This window comes from Mustela putorius, unplaced genomic scaffold (assembly GCF_011764305.1).
Source record: "Mustela putorius furo isolate JIRA1106 unplaced genomic scaffold, ASM1176430v1.1 tig00000242_pilon_pilon_pilon, whole genome shotgun sequence".
Lineage (NCBI taxonomy): Eukaryota > Metazoa > Chordata > Mammalia > Carnivora > Mustelidae > Mustela > Mustela putorius.
This window is the reverse complement of record NW_025421325.1, coordinates 14,411,013-14,427,335: the sequence shown is the minus strand read 5'-3', so window position 1 is coordinate 14,427,335 and position 16,323 is coordinate 14,411,013. Positions and strand designations below refer to the sequence as shown.

The following is a 16,323-nucleotide window of genomic DNA, read 5'->3' as shown; positions in this document are numbered from 1 at the left end:
TCATAATGTGTTCTTATAATTGTTTCTATTTCTTCAGTGTAATCTCTCCTCTTTCACTCATGATTTTGTTTATTTGGGTCCTTTCTCTTTTCTTTCTTGTAAGTCTGGCCCAGGGTTTATCAATCTTATTAATTCTTTCAAAGAACCAACTCCTAATTTCGTTGATTTGTTCTACTGTTCTTTGGTTTCTATTTCATTGATTTCTGCACTGATCTTTATGATTTCCCTTCCCCTGCTGGGTTTATGCTTTCTTTGCTGTTCTTTCTTCAGCTCCTTAGGTGTAAGGTTAGGTTGTGTATTTGAGACCTTTCTTGTTTCTTGAGAAAGGCTTGTATTGCTATATACTTTCCTCTTAGCACCACCTTTTCTGTGTCCCAGAGATTTTGAACAGTTGTGCTTTCATTTTCATTTGTTTCCATGCATTTTTTTAATTCTTCTTTAATTCCCTGGTTGACTCATTTATTCTTTAATAGGATGCTCTTTAGCCTCCATGAATTTGAGTTCTTTCCAACTTTCCTCTTGTGATTGAGTTCTAGTTTCAAAGCATTGTGGTCTGAAAATATGCAGGGAATGATCCCAATCTTTTGGTACTGATTGAAACCTGATTTTTGACCCAGGATATGATCTATTCTGGAGAATGTTCCATGTGCACTAGAGAAGAATGTGTGTTCTGTTGCTTTGGGATGGAATGTAGTGAATATATCTGTGATATCGATCTGTCCATTTCAGTGAGTAGGGAGTTAAAGTCCCCAATATTATTGTATAATTGTATAATTATCAACCTGTTTCTTTAATTTGTTATTAATTGGTTTATATAATTGACTGCTCCCAGGTTAGGGGCATACATATTTATAATTTTTAGATATTCTTGTTGGATAGACCCTTTACTTATGATATAGTGCCTTTCCTCATCTTTTATTACAGTTTTTGGTTTAAAATCGAATTTGTCTGATACAAGGATTGCTACTCCATTTTTCTTTGGATGTCCATTAGCATGATAAATGGTTTTCAGCCCCTTCACTTTCAATCTGGGGGTGTCTTCCAGTCTAAAATGAGTCTTTACAGATAGCATATCCACAGTTCTTGCTTTTTTATCTAGTTTGATACCCTGTGTCTTTTGACTGGGGACATTTAGCCTATTTACCTGCAGGGTAACTATTGAAAGATATGAATTTAGTGCCACTCTATTGCTTGTAAAGTGACTGTTTCTGTATATTGTCTCTGTTGCTTTCTGGTGTATGTTACCTTTAGGTTTTCTCTTTGCTTAGAGGATCCCTTTCAGTATTTCCTGTAAGGTTGGTTTGGTGTTTGCAAATTCTTTTAGTTTTTGTTTGTCCTGGAAGCTTTTTATCTCTCTTTCTGTTTTCAATGACAGCCTGGCTGGTTGTAGTATTCTTGGCTGCATATTTTTCTTGTTTAGTGCCTGGAATGTATCATGCCAAGTCCTTTCTGGCCTTCTAGGTGTCTTTGGATAGGTCTGCTGCCAATCTAATGTTCTGCCCTTTTAGGTTATAGACCTCTTGTCCCAAGTCACTTTCAGCATTTTCTCTTTGTCACTGAGATTTCCAATTCTCACTATTATATGTTGAGGTGTTGACCTATTTTTATTGATTTTGAGAAGGGTTCTCTGTGCCTCCTGGATTTTGATGCCTGTTTTTGTCACAAATTAGGGAAGTTCTCCGCTATAATTTGCTCCAGTCTATCTTCTGCCCCTCTCTCTCTTTCTTCTTCGTATGGGATCACAATTATTCTAATATTGTTTGGTCTTATGATATCACTTATTTCTCAAATTCTCCCCTTGTGTTCCAGTAGTTGTTTCTTCCTCTTTTTCTCAGCTTCTTTGTTCTCCATCATTTGACCTTCTATATCACTAATTCTCTCTTCTGTCTCACCTATCCTAGCAGTTAGACCCTCTGTTTTTTTTATTGCATCATTAATAGCCTTTTTGATTTCAGCTTAGTCAGATTTTAGTTCTTTTATTTCTCCAGAAAGGGATTTTCTAGTGTCATCTATGTTTTTATTCAATCCCAGCTAGTATCTTTATAATCGTTATTCTGAACTGTAGTTCTAACATCTTAACTTATGTCTGTCCTAATTAGGTTTCTGGCCATAAGTTCTGCCTCTTGTTCTCTTTTTTGAGTTGAGTTTTTCCGTCTTGTCATTCTTGCAGAAAGTGGTTGCTTTTCTATTTGTAGAGTTGCAACTATTCTTTTCTTACCTCTCCAGTTGAGTTCTCAGTTGTTCAGAATTATTTGATAGCTATTTAGCTAAATTCCTGGGACCAGACAAAATTAAGGTCTCCAACTCCTCTGCCATCTTGGACTATTACTCTTGTGTTTTTAAAAAATTTATATTATTTGTAATATGGTAAATAGGTGTAACCCAAATAAACAGTGTTCTTTGGGGTTCTCAATAATTCTTAAGGGTGTAAATGGTTCACAAGACTAGAAATTTCTGAGACCCACTGATCTGGAAAATATGGCAGTTTCTCGTGGGGGTTATTTAATCAAGATTTTTTAAAAATATGTGTAGGGAAATGAATGAATATGTGAAGTTACAGACCTGCATTAAATATGTGTTAGTGTTTTATGTGTTCATATAGCTAGTTCTTTTTAACTAGGAACTCTTCAATATTTCTTTTCATATCTGTGACTTTCTACTTATCCCCAAATCACTGACAGTACTTTTTTTGTTCTTCACAAGGAACTTGATGCCTGAAGATATACTATGTGCATTTGAATGTATGCAATAAATTTCATTAAAATAAATGTGTATTATAAATGATTGTAAACTTCCATGATATTTCTGAAAGAATGTAAACTGTCACTCATTTTTATTTTGGAAGTGATTTTAGAAATTGTCCAGGTTTAGGTTTGTAACAGTGGTTTCTGTAATTAGCTCCTCTAGGTTTCCCTTGTCTCCCCGACCGGACTCAGTGCACAGCACAACTTCAAGCAGTGACTCCCACGACAGTGAAGAGAATTATGTTCCCATGAACCCAAACCTGTCCAGCGAGGACTCAGTACGTAAAGTCTTTACAAGCAGCCATTCCAGGTCCTGCAGGCCAGGACCTTTCTTCCCATCTCTACATCTTACCCTTACATCCTTCTTTATATACTTAACAAAGGATAGAAGACAACTTTTTAAAGTGCTTCTTAAATAATAAATGCTTCTTAAATAATAAGCTTCTTAAATAATAATATGATAAAGTTTAAAACCAATAAAGTGTCAGTGTGTAATATCAGCATCTATAAAGTAGATTAGAATGAGTTAAAAATCATAAAATTTTATAGTTATATTTATTTTAAGATATATTTAATTTTTGAAACTATTCAAAAAAATATAGTGGAGTATTGCGCAATGCAGTTCTCTAGGCCCACTGTACCCTTAGAATGAAATGATCTTATATAAGAGGTCTTTGACAATCTTTCAGTAATATACCCTTAGGAGTGACTTAAAGATTACAGACCTGATTTGTTTCAGATTGGCTTTACAAACCTGATTTGTTTCAGAATGGCTGTATTACCATAAGGCACAAGAATTTTATAACTGTAGCAAGCTTGTGTTCTGTCGAAATTTTAAGTTGCCAGAAAATACTTCAGATATTTAAGAATAAAATCTGATTTTAATGTTTAAAAATATTTTACTTTTATTTTCCCTCAAATCAGATTCAGTGCTTGCTCTGTTACTTGTATTTTAGTAGATGAGTATATCAGTTAGGATTAGATTCACCACTGAGTAACAAAAAATAATCAGTTATGATTAGATTCACCTCTGAGTAACAAAAAGTAAACAAATAACAGTGATTTAAAATAGATGTTTATTTCTCCTCATGTAAGAGGCCAGAGAGAGTCAAGCCATGGTTGTTGTGGCAGAGCCCTGTTCTACAGAGTCCTTGGGGACTCTGACCCCTTCCAGCTCTCCCATCCACCATTTTCTAGGTATGGCTCACAAGCTCATAGAACAAGGTCATCCTGCACCAGCAGTTCACATTCTAAGCTTCAGGATAGAGCACAGTCTATCTGCTTATAAAGAAGGTTCCCAGAAACTGCTGTACACACTATGTGGCCACATAAATATGAAGGGGGCTGGGAAACATCCTTTCTTCTGAGGGACAGTGGGCCTGACTAAAAACCCATTCACATGAGAGAAGGAAAGGCAGCCGCTAGGGCACAACCAGGTAGTATCTGCCAAGGTAAGCAAACATGTCATATCAAAATTAGGAATGGGTAACATTTTAGTGGCTTTATTTTCTTTAGAGTGATACTCTAGAGGTTCAAATAGAAAAGTCCATTTCTAGCAACAAATTTGTTTTACATCTTTAATGTACTTTAGGCAAAAACAGGTTCCTTATAAAAATGAAATGATTTGAAAAGCTTGATGTGGTGCTTAAATTAATTAACTTTGAAATATCAAATGTATATGATGTTCAAAATGAATAAGATAATTTAAAATATTTACATCAGTCCTGGATTAGAATACAAACTAGCTATATCAATAATCCTTTCATTGATTTTTAAGGCAGTTTTTACTAATTGGTTTCTGCTTTTGCATTTATAATTTTTTAATTTGATAAGTGGGGTTTTACTTTTATTAACTTATTTTTTTCTCATCATAGTAAAAAGACTGGTAAAAGTCTACATAAATCCTCAGTGTGGTATCAGAGTACATACTGTCATCAATTTTTATCTTTACCTGGTTGAATGGATTTTTTTTAATTACAAAAGCAATTGTTTTCTGAGATACTAAAAGAGTTTCCTTTTGCCCAAAATAGTAAATTACCATAAAAATCTTAGAAAGGACATGTAATAGGCAAGTTTGGAAATGTGATTTGTCATAACTTAGTGTTAGGTGAAAGGAAAACATGAGAAAGAAAAACATTACATTCAGAAAGTCAAAGAAAATAAAATTATTCTTTTATAACTTGTGCATTAAGCCAGAAAGATACTTTTGCCTGCCAGCCAATGATTTTCTAAAGTACTTAGGTCCTAAGTGTTAGAAATAAGCAAAAATATTCCTGGTGAAAACACACACACACACACACACACACCCCTCGCCCTACACAATAGAAAAGCCAACCACCATTTCCATATACTCCTGCTGCCAGCTGTAAGAGTTCATCATAGTCCGGACAATTCTTCCTTAGAAAAGAATGTGATATAGTTACAACAATGTTTTCCATACCTCTTGGGAGTTAGTGCATTAATGGAATACCATAGAAATTCACAAGATCTCATTATGCTAGGACAGATGAAGTCAGTAAAAAATTGTCTTGGAGAAGTTGAGACAGGATCAGATCAAATCAGATCAGATCAAATATGTCTTATGCCTACAATGAAGATTAAATTCGGTACATTGAAGATTCAAAGCATGATACATTTCCATACTGGTGATCATAGAGCAGGTGGTGTTTAATGAAACCATGATGCTGCCTATTAATTTATACAGAGATCCAAAGTCAGGCATTCATGAAGTGAACCCTTAATATGACACTTGAAATTTGTGTGACTGTACATCACTACTAAAGATATAAATATTGTTATATAACAATAACAACAAAAATATGTTCAACAATTTTCCATACTTTAAAAAGAACTTTAGAAAACCAAAGCACTACTGTTTTTTGTTTTGTTTTTTTTTTAATTCACAGAACATTATGATCATTCCTAGAATCTTAGGGTTTTTTTAAACTGTTTTGGGAAAACAGTGGGTTAAGGACTAGAAAGCAGAGACAGGCTGTTTTTGGTTGAGATTAGAACAAGAGTAAATGGACTACCTTGCAGGGAACCAAATTTTAATAATACTTAAAGATGAACAAATTTCCAATTCTAATAATAACTAGACAGAAAACAGTTTAACTAGCAATTCTGAGAAATTCTCTTTAGGAACAATTTGTTGAGTTTAAAGGTGTACATCATATAAGCTCATAGGCTCCTTTGATAGTCTTTCCATACTATGAACAACTGTAGGTATTTCCAGTTAGGGGAATTCCGGGTATGGGTTCTTTCATGAGTCACATTTGAATACAAAATTTTACACACACACACTTCTGCTTGATTTTTTATGTGAGAATGAAATATGGAGTCATTCAGAAAAAAAAAAATCAGTTTTTTTATGAATTAGGAAAAAAAAGGGAGAGGGATTTAATACCTATAATTGAGCAGCAAAACTTGCTTACACGTTTTTGTGCCTTGCATGTTACTGTCAATATTTTTTTAATGCTTTATCAGTAGTAGTTCATAGATTTGGTCAAAAGATCTATTCCTACAAATAGAGTCCTCACATTCAGTCCTGTAGCTGCTCCTACATAAGTATACTGTGTACAGTATGAAATATACACAGTAGACTGCACAGTATTGGGTCTGTGGGTACATGCAGTTCAGACCACATCCTGCTCACCAGGCCATGGACCCTGGCACAGATCTCTGTAGACCTGCAGACAGGAGTACCTTCTCTAATTCACAAAAATGTTTCACACTGGCTATTAGCACCCCTGCTTCAAAAGAGGAAATGAATTCAGTGTTTTTCTAGCAATTTCCTTAGCCTGAACCACAGTTTACTTTGTTTAACTTGAGCTAGAAGAAAAGGAGTAGCAATATAAAAGGATCAAGAGGGGGCACCTGGGTAGCTTGGTCAAGCATCCAACTCTGATTTCAATTTCAGCTCAGGTGATGAACTCAGAGTCCTGAGATCAAGCCCTGCCTGGGGCTGTGGGCTGGATATGGAGCCTGGTTAAGATTCTCTCTTTCCCTCTCTCCACCCAACCCCTGCTGGTATGTGTGCTCTCTTTAAAAAAAAAAAAAAAGAAGAAGAAGAACAAAACCAGATTTATGGAGTTTCCAAATTGCTTTGTTTATTATAACAAGTATAACTTTTAAATATATTACATCATTATGGTTTTCTTCAGAAGTATGAGATAATATGTGAATATTCATATGTACATGATAGAAGACGCAAGGATGGAAGCTGCTAATGTCCTGACTACAAGAAGTCCAGAATATTTCTAGGTGAGGTTGGAAGCAGCAAGGCAGGGAAACAAGGCATTTGTTGGCACACATTTGGAACTATTGTAATTAGCGTAGAGGGTATATGAAGGGGCATAAATTCATGTCATCCTTTCCTTCCTGTTCAGCCTTCAAGTTCCTAACAGCTTGTTTCTTTTGCATTTTGCTGTCTCAGGCTTTTTCATTTTTATCATTTATTGGTGTCCTCTATCTTCTTTTTCCTTTATCTTTTTTTAGAGAGTAGCTCTTCAATTGTACACTTCCTATTAAGACAGAAGAAATAAGGCTAAAGAGAAGACAAAAGAAATGAAGTGGTAAAAATTCCAGATGGTTAAAACAAAACAGACTTTGCCAGTGCAATAATCGTTTATAGCCTTTAGTTAATATACATATTCTAAACTAATTTCAATGTGAGAGCTTTTTTTTTTTTTTAAAGATTTATCAATTTATTTATTTGAGAGAGAGAGAGAGAGAGAGAGCACGCAGGTAAGCAGGAGGAGGGACAGAGGGAGAGGGAGACTCCAGCAGACTCCCTGCTGAGCACAGAGCCAATCGCATGACCCTGACATCATGACCTGAGCTGAAACCAAGAGTCAGTCACTCAACTTACTGAGCCACCCAAGTGCCCCAAAATGAAAGCTTTTCAATAAAATATAGGACTTTTTTTTGGGGCGCCTGGGTGGCTCAGTGGTTAAGCCGCTGCCTTCGGCTCGGGTCATGATCTCAGGGTCCTGGGATCGAGTCCCGCATCGGGCTCTCTGCTCAGCGGGGGGCCTGCTTCCTCCTCTCTCTCTCTCTGCCTGCCTCTCTGCCTACTTGTGATTTCTCTCTGTCAAATAAATAAATAAAATCTTTAAAAAAAATAAATAAATAAATAAATAAAATATAGGACTTTTTAAAGACTTTAATTAGAAAGCAAGGAGTGAAAGGATCTGGTAGTTTAAAAATGTAATTGAGTAAAGATACCATTTTAATAATGTTCAGGTGGCACTCTCACAACTAATTGTAGCTTGATGTTTCAGTCTTAGTTTGAACAGTTTGACTTTTTATTTTTATTTTTTTTTTAAAGATTTTATTTATTTATTTGACAGACAGAGATCACAAGTAGGCAGAGAGGCAGGTAGAGAGAGAGGAGGAAGCAGGCTCCCTGCTGAGCAGAGAGCCCGATGCGGGGCTCGATCCCAGGACACCGGGATCATGACCTGAGCCGAAGGCAGAGGCTTTAACCCACTGAGCCACCCAAGCGTCCCCAGTTTGACTTTTTAAACTACGTTTAACTTGCTCTAAGCTAAGTTATAACTAATTTTATTAATATTACTTATTTTCCTCGGTTATTTAACTTTCTAAGCAGACATTGTTTTAAACCATATCCTCTTGAAATAAATATTTTGGCTTTAGTAGATGACGATGAACAAGATAAGCAGTATGTCTCATGGATGTCCAACAGTTGATCTGTTGTATTACCATTTTCAGAATCTTTTTGGCAGTAATAGTCTTGACGGAAGAAGCAGTCCTATGGTCAAGCCCAAAGGAGACAAACAAGTGGAATACCTAGATCTAGATTTAGATTCTGGGAAATCCACACCACCACGTAAGGTAAGTGAAATCTCATTCTATAAAAACAATTAGCTCACCTTTTTTAAACCCACAGAATCATGTTTCCTTTGAGGAAATTTTATTAGTATGTTTAATTTAAACTTAATAAAGTCTATTACTTAATATTGTTTCATGAATCACAATTAACAAAGTTATGGAGATAAGAAGTTGCTTTTTTTCCTTTTTAATGTTATAGAAATGATATACTTCTATTTTAGTGGTTATTTTTGAAGTGCTTGCTTAGCTAAATCTGAAGTTATTCATTATCTTCATACTCTTTCCATTGTTAGCTCACCTTACTCCCCTTCTGACATATGTGCTATTTTTGACCAAAGTTTTGCTTTTTTCCATTTCTTAAATCCACAAATTACACAATAGTAGTAGTAGTAGTAATAATAGTATTCTTATAATATAGACAGTGTTTACTTACATTTTCCTCATACTTGCAAACTTCTCTTTCTTACCATTTCTTCTTGTATTTTAGCCCTTCCTCCCATATTCATTTTTTCTTTCTTTTTTTCTGTTTTTCTTGAGAGAGGTGGACTGGGGAGGGGTGGGGAGAACATGGGAGGAGAAGGAAAGAGAATCTTAAGCAGGCTTCACACCCAGCACAGAGCCCAACTCAGAGCTCGATCTCACAACCCTGAGATCATGACTGGAGCTGAAATCATGAGTTGGATGCTTAACCCCGGTTAATCATTTTTTCTTCCTCCTGAAATACATCTTTTAGAAGTTCCTCTTGGGGGGAGGAGGGAGAGGCCTGTTAGTGTTAGATTCTTGCAATTATTGTGTGAGTGAAAAAGTCTATATTTTGTCCTTGTTCTTGAAAAAGTTTTTTTGAGTTCACAGTTCTTGATTAGCAATAAATTTCTCTCAACACATAGAAGACACTGTTCACTATCATCTGGTTTCCATTGTTCCTGTTAAAAAATATGCTGTCAATCTAATTATAGTTCCTTTATAGATAATTTGTCTTTTTTTGTCTGGCTGATGTTAAGATCTTTTCTGTATCTTTAGTATTCTACAGATTTACTACAATGTACCTAGACATAGATTCCTTTTTATTTATCATGCTTGATGGAAGTTGTACTGTTTTTATGTCCGGGTTTGTATTAATCAGTGCTGGAAAAGTCCTAGTCATTATCTCTTTTTTTTTTCCAGTAATTACTTCTTTAAATCCAGCTTTTCAGCTATTCCTCTTATCCTCTCATTTGAGGTTTCTTATTACAGATTAGTTAGAACTTACTCTATTTTCCATACATCTTCACCTTTTCATATTTTCTTTCTATTCATCTCTTTGTGCTTCTCTGGATAATTTTTTTTGATCTGTCACCAAGTTCACTATCATAGTTATCATGTTTAACCCATTCTTTAATTTTTAATTTCAGTTATTTCATTTTTATTTCTAAAATGAAATTTTGCTTGTTTTTTAAAAATATACCTAGCTGTTTTGAATAGTTTCTTACTCCTTTTATTTAGTTTTCTTGATTCCTTTAAAGATTTTGTGCATATATATTTTATACTGTTTATTGTCATTTCAGTCCTTGGAGGTCTAAATCTGTGTTTATTCTTTCTGCTCACTTTTTTTTTTTAGTAATTCTTTCTGCTCACTCTTTATAGCTTATTTCCTTACATGTTTTATTCCTTTTTTTTTTTGCAAATTCATTTTCCTGAGTGTATCTGTGAGAATCTTGCAGACCTAAATTTCCTTCAAAATAGATTTGCATTTTCTTCCGCTGGGAAGCACTGTGGGACCACCTCAGTTCTCTTTAAGGGTCCCTAGCTTAACAGGATGGTCTCAGATTGGGCATGCCATCCCATCCAGGGCCTCCTAATTGCATTGCTGAGATTGACATTCATCCTAAAGATAACTGTAAAGTTTACCGTGAGCAGCTCTTTGTCTCTCTGTTTTCCTCACACCTTGGGTATTTCTGTTACACTCCAGAGAGCCCAGCACTGCTTTAAAAATTATATGTGTCTTAGGTTAGGTAGTATTTAGTTGTATTTTAGAAAATAAGAGGTCCTGGGGCACCTGGATGTCTCAGTCGGTTAAGCATCTACCTTTGGGCTCAGGTCATGATCCAGGGTCCTGCTCCCTTGCTCAGCGGGAATCCTGTTTCTTTCTCTCCCTCTGCCACTCCCCCTACTTGGCGCAGTCTCTCTCTCCCTCAAATAAATAAATAAAACCTTAAAAAAAAAAAAAAAAGGTAAGAGATCCTGTCAGCCTATGTAGTTTGCCATTCTTGAGATACTGCTTTTCAAAAAACATTTCTTAGCTCCAAAAGTAAACACTGATACATGTTCTAAGGACTTGAAAAAGTGAAGCTTCAGCTAGAGGGAGAAGTAACCTGTGTATCTTAACATGAACCAGGGGTCTGCAATCCCTCTTTTCTAAGAGTTCCATCTGTGTGGGAGCATTAGTCTGTGTTCTTATATATAGTAATTTTAAATTTAAGGGGAAAACAATGTACAATTAGAAAAAAAACATTTTTAGATTGAGGTAATGTTACTTTGTGTGTATGTGTGTGTATGACCCAATAAGATTTCAAGAGTTATTCACAGCATGTGACTGTCTTGCATTTTTTTTTAATTTTTTTATTTTTTATAAACATATATTTTTATTGTCTTGCATTTTAAGACTAAATTTTACTCAGAACTCTTTTATATGTGGGGCTTTTTGGTGTTCTTCTTTGCTTTTTAGCAAAAGAGCAGTGGCTCGGGCAGCAGTGTGGCTGATGAGAGAGTAGATTATGTTGTGGTTGACCAACAGAAGACCTTGGCTCTAAAGAGCACCCGGGAAGCCTGGACAGACGGGAGACAGTCCACAGAATCAGAAACACCAGCCAAGATTGTGAAATGAAAATACTGCTTTGCTGATTCTGAACAAAAGAGAACTGAATTGTAGAGATAAATCCTGTTTAACTGAAGAAGACTTGACACTTCTAGATAGATCCTCAACTGAGTAGAATTGAAGTCAAAGGACCTTTCAGACATAATCAAACAATTTAAACTGTAAATGGTGCTTTGTGGTATCTGAACAATTCATAACATGTAAATAATATGGGAAAATAGTGTTGTTTAGCTCCCAGAGAAACATTTGTTCCATAGTTAACTCACTAGTAGTATTACTGTATTTATGTACTTTTTCATTTAAAACATTGGTTTGGGTATTCCCAAATGTTCTTAACATAATTCCTTTGGGAGTTCTTGTTTTTCCTCACACTACTCTATATAACAATACTAAGTCAACTAAGCTACTTTTAGATTTGGAAATTGCTCTTTAAAGTGCACTCTAACAACATTAAAATGAGAAGTAGATCCACAATTTACCTTTCTACCCGAAACTTCAGGTGATAACCCATTAGCTTAAACCATAGAGTACAGTTGGACTCATCATTCACTGCCTTCCAGAATGCTGTGGATAATCATGTACTGGTGTCAGGAACTAATTCTCTGGTTCATGTACATTTAGTTTTCAGTGGTGGAACTTTATTATATTTTGTTTATTACAGTGTTTCTGATTCATTGAGTGAAGATTCTGCCAGGTGGGGTCTTGCATCTTGGAAAGACTGAATAATTACACTGTCAAGTAAGACTGTAGATCACTTACAGCATGCAGTGATGATGTGCTCTCACACTTGTTAACGTGTATTAAACTTTACATTATTTGCAAAACGTAGGTTATGTAACTAATCAGGTACGTACCAGGCACCGATGTGCTAATACACTGATCAGGTTCAGATAATGAGCTTTAGTTGTGTTCTTGTAAGTCCTAATATTGGTTTCCAGTTTGGACCTAATGAAACATTCACTGTTAGTTATAGCAACATACTGTGATTTTTTTAAATTAGACAGTAATTCAGATTTATTACTCTTAAAAATGAAATTCTATCTTTTGACACCATAGTGCCCTTTCTATGATTTTTTTAGCTTTACTTTATATTCTTCTTGGCCTTATATTTAAATCCCTATGCAATTAATATTTTATATCTACATTTTAAAAAATAGATGTTCTATAAGTGATTCTCATATGTAGCACTTATTGCTTTTCCAGTAAAAGAATTAAGGATTTTGTACTGTGATTTCTATTCACTGCCCTAATTCAAGAAATATTGAAGCATTGCTATAATGTGAAATCTTATAGTCATGGACCTCTTCCAACCAGATATCTGAAACGACCTAAGGAATTATATAATTCTTTCTCACCTATAATATGGTCCTGTGATATGGATATCAAAACCACAAATTTTTTATAGTGAGGCTATAGTTGTATTTATCTGTTTTGGCTTTGCAGTGTAATTTAGAAAGCAGGTATAGTTGTTTGCTTGTTTTTTAACTAAGTTACATACAATCTTTTACTGATTTGAGACTTACTAACAGTTTTTGGAGGGGGCGGAGATAGGCGTGCCCACAGCTGAGGCATGATTCCCTCCATTCAGACCTCTAACTGTTGCCTAAGTACATAGATGTACCCTGATATCTGGTCTCTTGGCCTTAGTACTGTGCCTAATCAATGTAATGGGTTTATTTCCCCAATTCATGAACTAAAAAATGTTCATAACAAGATGAATTGTAGACTAGTAACATTTGATGCTTTTAAATGTTTGCGTCTTTTTAAATGAAAACTAAAACCCAGGAGTGAATTTCCAGGTGGATCTTTAAATAAAAAGACTGTTTGAATTTGGTGTGTGTAAGCTGTTTTGTAATGAAACCACAAAATAAAATCCAAAATTACTGAAATGTGCCTAAACTATTAAAACACACAGCACACTTGTGTAAAATTGCTAAATTACGTTACGTGGAAGATGAATGCATTTTCAGATTTAGAACACAACAGTAAATATATTCAGTAAGTATATTATCAATTCAAAGGTGGAAATACTGTTTAAAGCTGCCTATCAAGAGTCTAAGGCAAATAGACTGACTTTTTTTAGTGTGGGTTTTCCATTTTTTTACAAGTTCTCATTTTTTAAGACATGCACCACTCTAATTTGTAGAAGTTTTCCCACTGTGCAGAATAATTTAAGAATTGAAATGTATTAGGCAGTTAGTTTTAGAAAACGTAATCACATTAAAACATTGTATTAACGAATTAAAAGACAGTTTCTTATAGAGCCTCATTTTCCAAACATTTTTTTAGCAGTGGAATCTTCAATAAAATTTTGTGTAACGCCAACACATGAAGTCTGAAAAGTTTGTTTTATCAATGTAAATATTTTGGGTTCACATTTAAGTTGATTTATCTTAATCCATTACTAGGAATAAAATTTGCGAGTAACACAAATGTGTAATTGGCATTATAGAGTTGGCCAAAAACTTCAGCAGCCAATTTGTTTTATTTGCATATTATCAGGAAAGATTTGATTCACACGAACTTAAGTAAGTGTAAATAATAGCAGGTTTTAAGAACACATCTCAGAATGTTCTTTAATTAGAGATAGCTGAAGTTGTATTCCAAGGTTTAAAAAAAACCATTCTTGTAGTGGAAGTTAATACATACACAGTCTTCAGTGTGGTTAAGAAAAAGGGGGGGACAAATGCACATTAGAATGTGCATTTTTATTGTTTTAAAAATACACATTCATAAAAACAAAAATTTTTAAAACCCTAATCACCTCCAAAAAGCTGAGTTTTAGCCAGGCAAGATATGGAAACCACTGGTTAATCATGTGAGTCACATTATAAGTCAGAAGTGTTTTTCTCCCACGTGTTTGATGTGTATTTTTTATTTCTTACTTTGAAAAACAGTAAAATTTTATGAGGTTTTGAATACCAAAGCACAGTTCTGCTTTTAAGAATGGAAATTTAAACTTGAATAATTTAAGCTACTTAACCCATGGAAGGTATCACTTAGTAAGCTGTAAAAGATGGTTTTTATCTACACTCTGTACATCTTCATCAATACTAGATAAGCTACTGTGAGCATTTTAGAGAATTCCATAAGGTACTGCTATGAATGTGTGTGTGTGTATAGCGTTGTATTTAATCATAGACTAAATTTGATAGAAAAACACTGCTATACTTGCACATTAAGATCATAAGTCAATTTCTTGTGGACTCTATAATTAATGGGGGTCACAATCTTCATATTCATAAATGCATTTAAACTGGAAATTGAACACAGTGTTTGTATTTATTTTTCTGCTAGTAGGAAGTTGTCTGCTTACCCCCCTTTAATGAAAACAGTATTTTTGATATTTTTTAAAATAGTAGCTACTTTATGCCTGTACACTGTACCATAGACAGTGATCTCAATTCTCGGATGCTTTCGAATGCTCTTAGTGCCTCTTTCTTTGGCCCACTGAAAGTATCGGTATTAGTATTTTGAATGAATACAAAACCTCTAGAAATTCAGAGACAACAAAGTCTCTTCTAACTCTGTCTTTGGGTCATTCTGGTGGGTCTTGTCCTTTATTGTCAAATAAGCAGTTGGGTCCATAGCAGGAATTGTACATATGACCAAATCAAGTGGCTACAGAGAGAGAGACATATATATACTTACATACATATCTTAGGGTAAGACTGTCAATAACATCTGATATGTTATATGTAAATCTGTATATAATTTAAAACACTGACAGCTCTGAAATGAAAAGCCATGGTGTAAATGAATAATGTTGACATTATAGACTTGATAGCATGAGAAGCTGATTGCCAGGTTGTGGAGATAATTGGTTTTTACTCTGACTAAAAATGTTTCTGTATTCCTACAGCTTGAAATAATTTAGCTTGTCTTCTTTTCCATAAACTTAACTTTCTTTAGGTTCATTATAATGTCTGTTATGAGTTTGAACAAACTGTTTAGTCAAGGGATTAACGTAGCTTCTACTTTCTTTCCCTAAAAAGATGTAGCTTTGTGTAAGTTGTTGTGACCTTCATCAATTGTTGATAATCATCCCAAATTTCGACAGCAAAATCTTATGTATGTTTATTTTCCCTCCTTTGCACAAATTTTTTTGTAAAGATCCAATTGTAGGTATTTTCTGCTACCAAATAAAACTTTTCAAACAATTTGGCTTCAAGACTGTAACTAGTCAGTTTGGATACCAAGACTGTGAACTAAGGAAGACATATACGTTTATATTTGTAACCCTTCTTTAGAGTCTACCTAAATAAAATAAAAAAAAACAATTCTTCCATTTACTATTCGTTGTCCCTTGAACAACATAGGTTTGACCTGTGTGGGTCCACTTATTCACAAATTCTTTTTAGTAAATAGGAACAGTGCTCTATTTTCTTATGATTTGGGTTTTTTTTTTTTTTAAGATTTTATTTATTTGACAGAGATCACATGTAGACAGAGAGGCAGGCAGAGAAAGAGGGGGAAGCAGGCACCCCGCTGAGCAGAGAGCCTGATATGGGGCTCTATCCCAGGACCCTGAGAACATGACCTCAGTGGAAGGCAGATGTTTAACCAACCCACTGAGCCACCCAGGTGCCCCCCTTATGATTTTCTTAATAGCATTTTTTCTAGCTTTATTTATTGTAAGAATACAGTATATAATGCACATAACACCAAATACGAGTTAATTGACAGTTTATATTATCAGTAAGGCATTTGGTCAACAGTAGATTATTTAGGGATGCCTGGGTGAATCATTTGGTTAGTGTCTGCCTTTGGCTCAAATCATGATCTCAGGGTCTTGGGATCGAGTCCCACATAGGGCTTCTTGCTCAGCTGGGAGCCTGCTTCTCCTTCTGCCTGTAACTCCCCTTGCTTGTG

At 34.8% G+C, this 16,323-nt stretch overlaps 1 protein-coding gene across 5 annotated transcripts in view; it reads left to right on the top strand.

The window, feature by feature from the left end:
* GAB1 (GRB2 associated binding protein 1) overlaps positions 1-15,611 on the top strand; it is a 126,001-nt gene extending 110,390 nt beyond the window's left edge. For all 5 annotated transcript variants that reach the window (XM_045078358.1, XM_045078357.1, XM_013047149.2 and 2 more), the window contains 3 exons: positions 2,899-3,022; positions 8,478-8,600; positions 11,302-15,611. In XM_045078358.1, coding sequence (XP_044934293.1) covers positions 2,899-3,022; positions 8,478-8,600; positions 11,302-11,460 — 406 coding nt within the window. In that variant the 3' untranslated portion in view covers positions 11,461-15,611. The remainder of the gene's footprint in view (positions 1-2,898; positions 3,023-8,477; positions 8,601-11,301) is intronic.
* Positions 15,612-16,323: the final 712 nt, after the last annotated feature.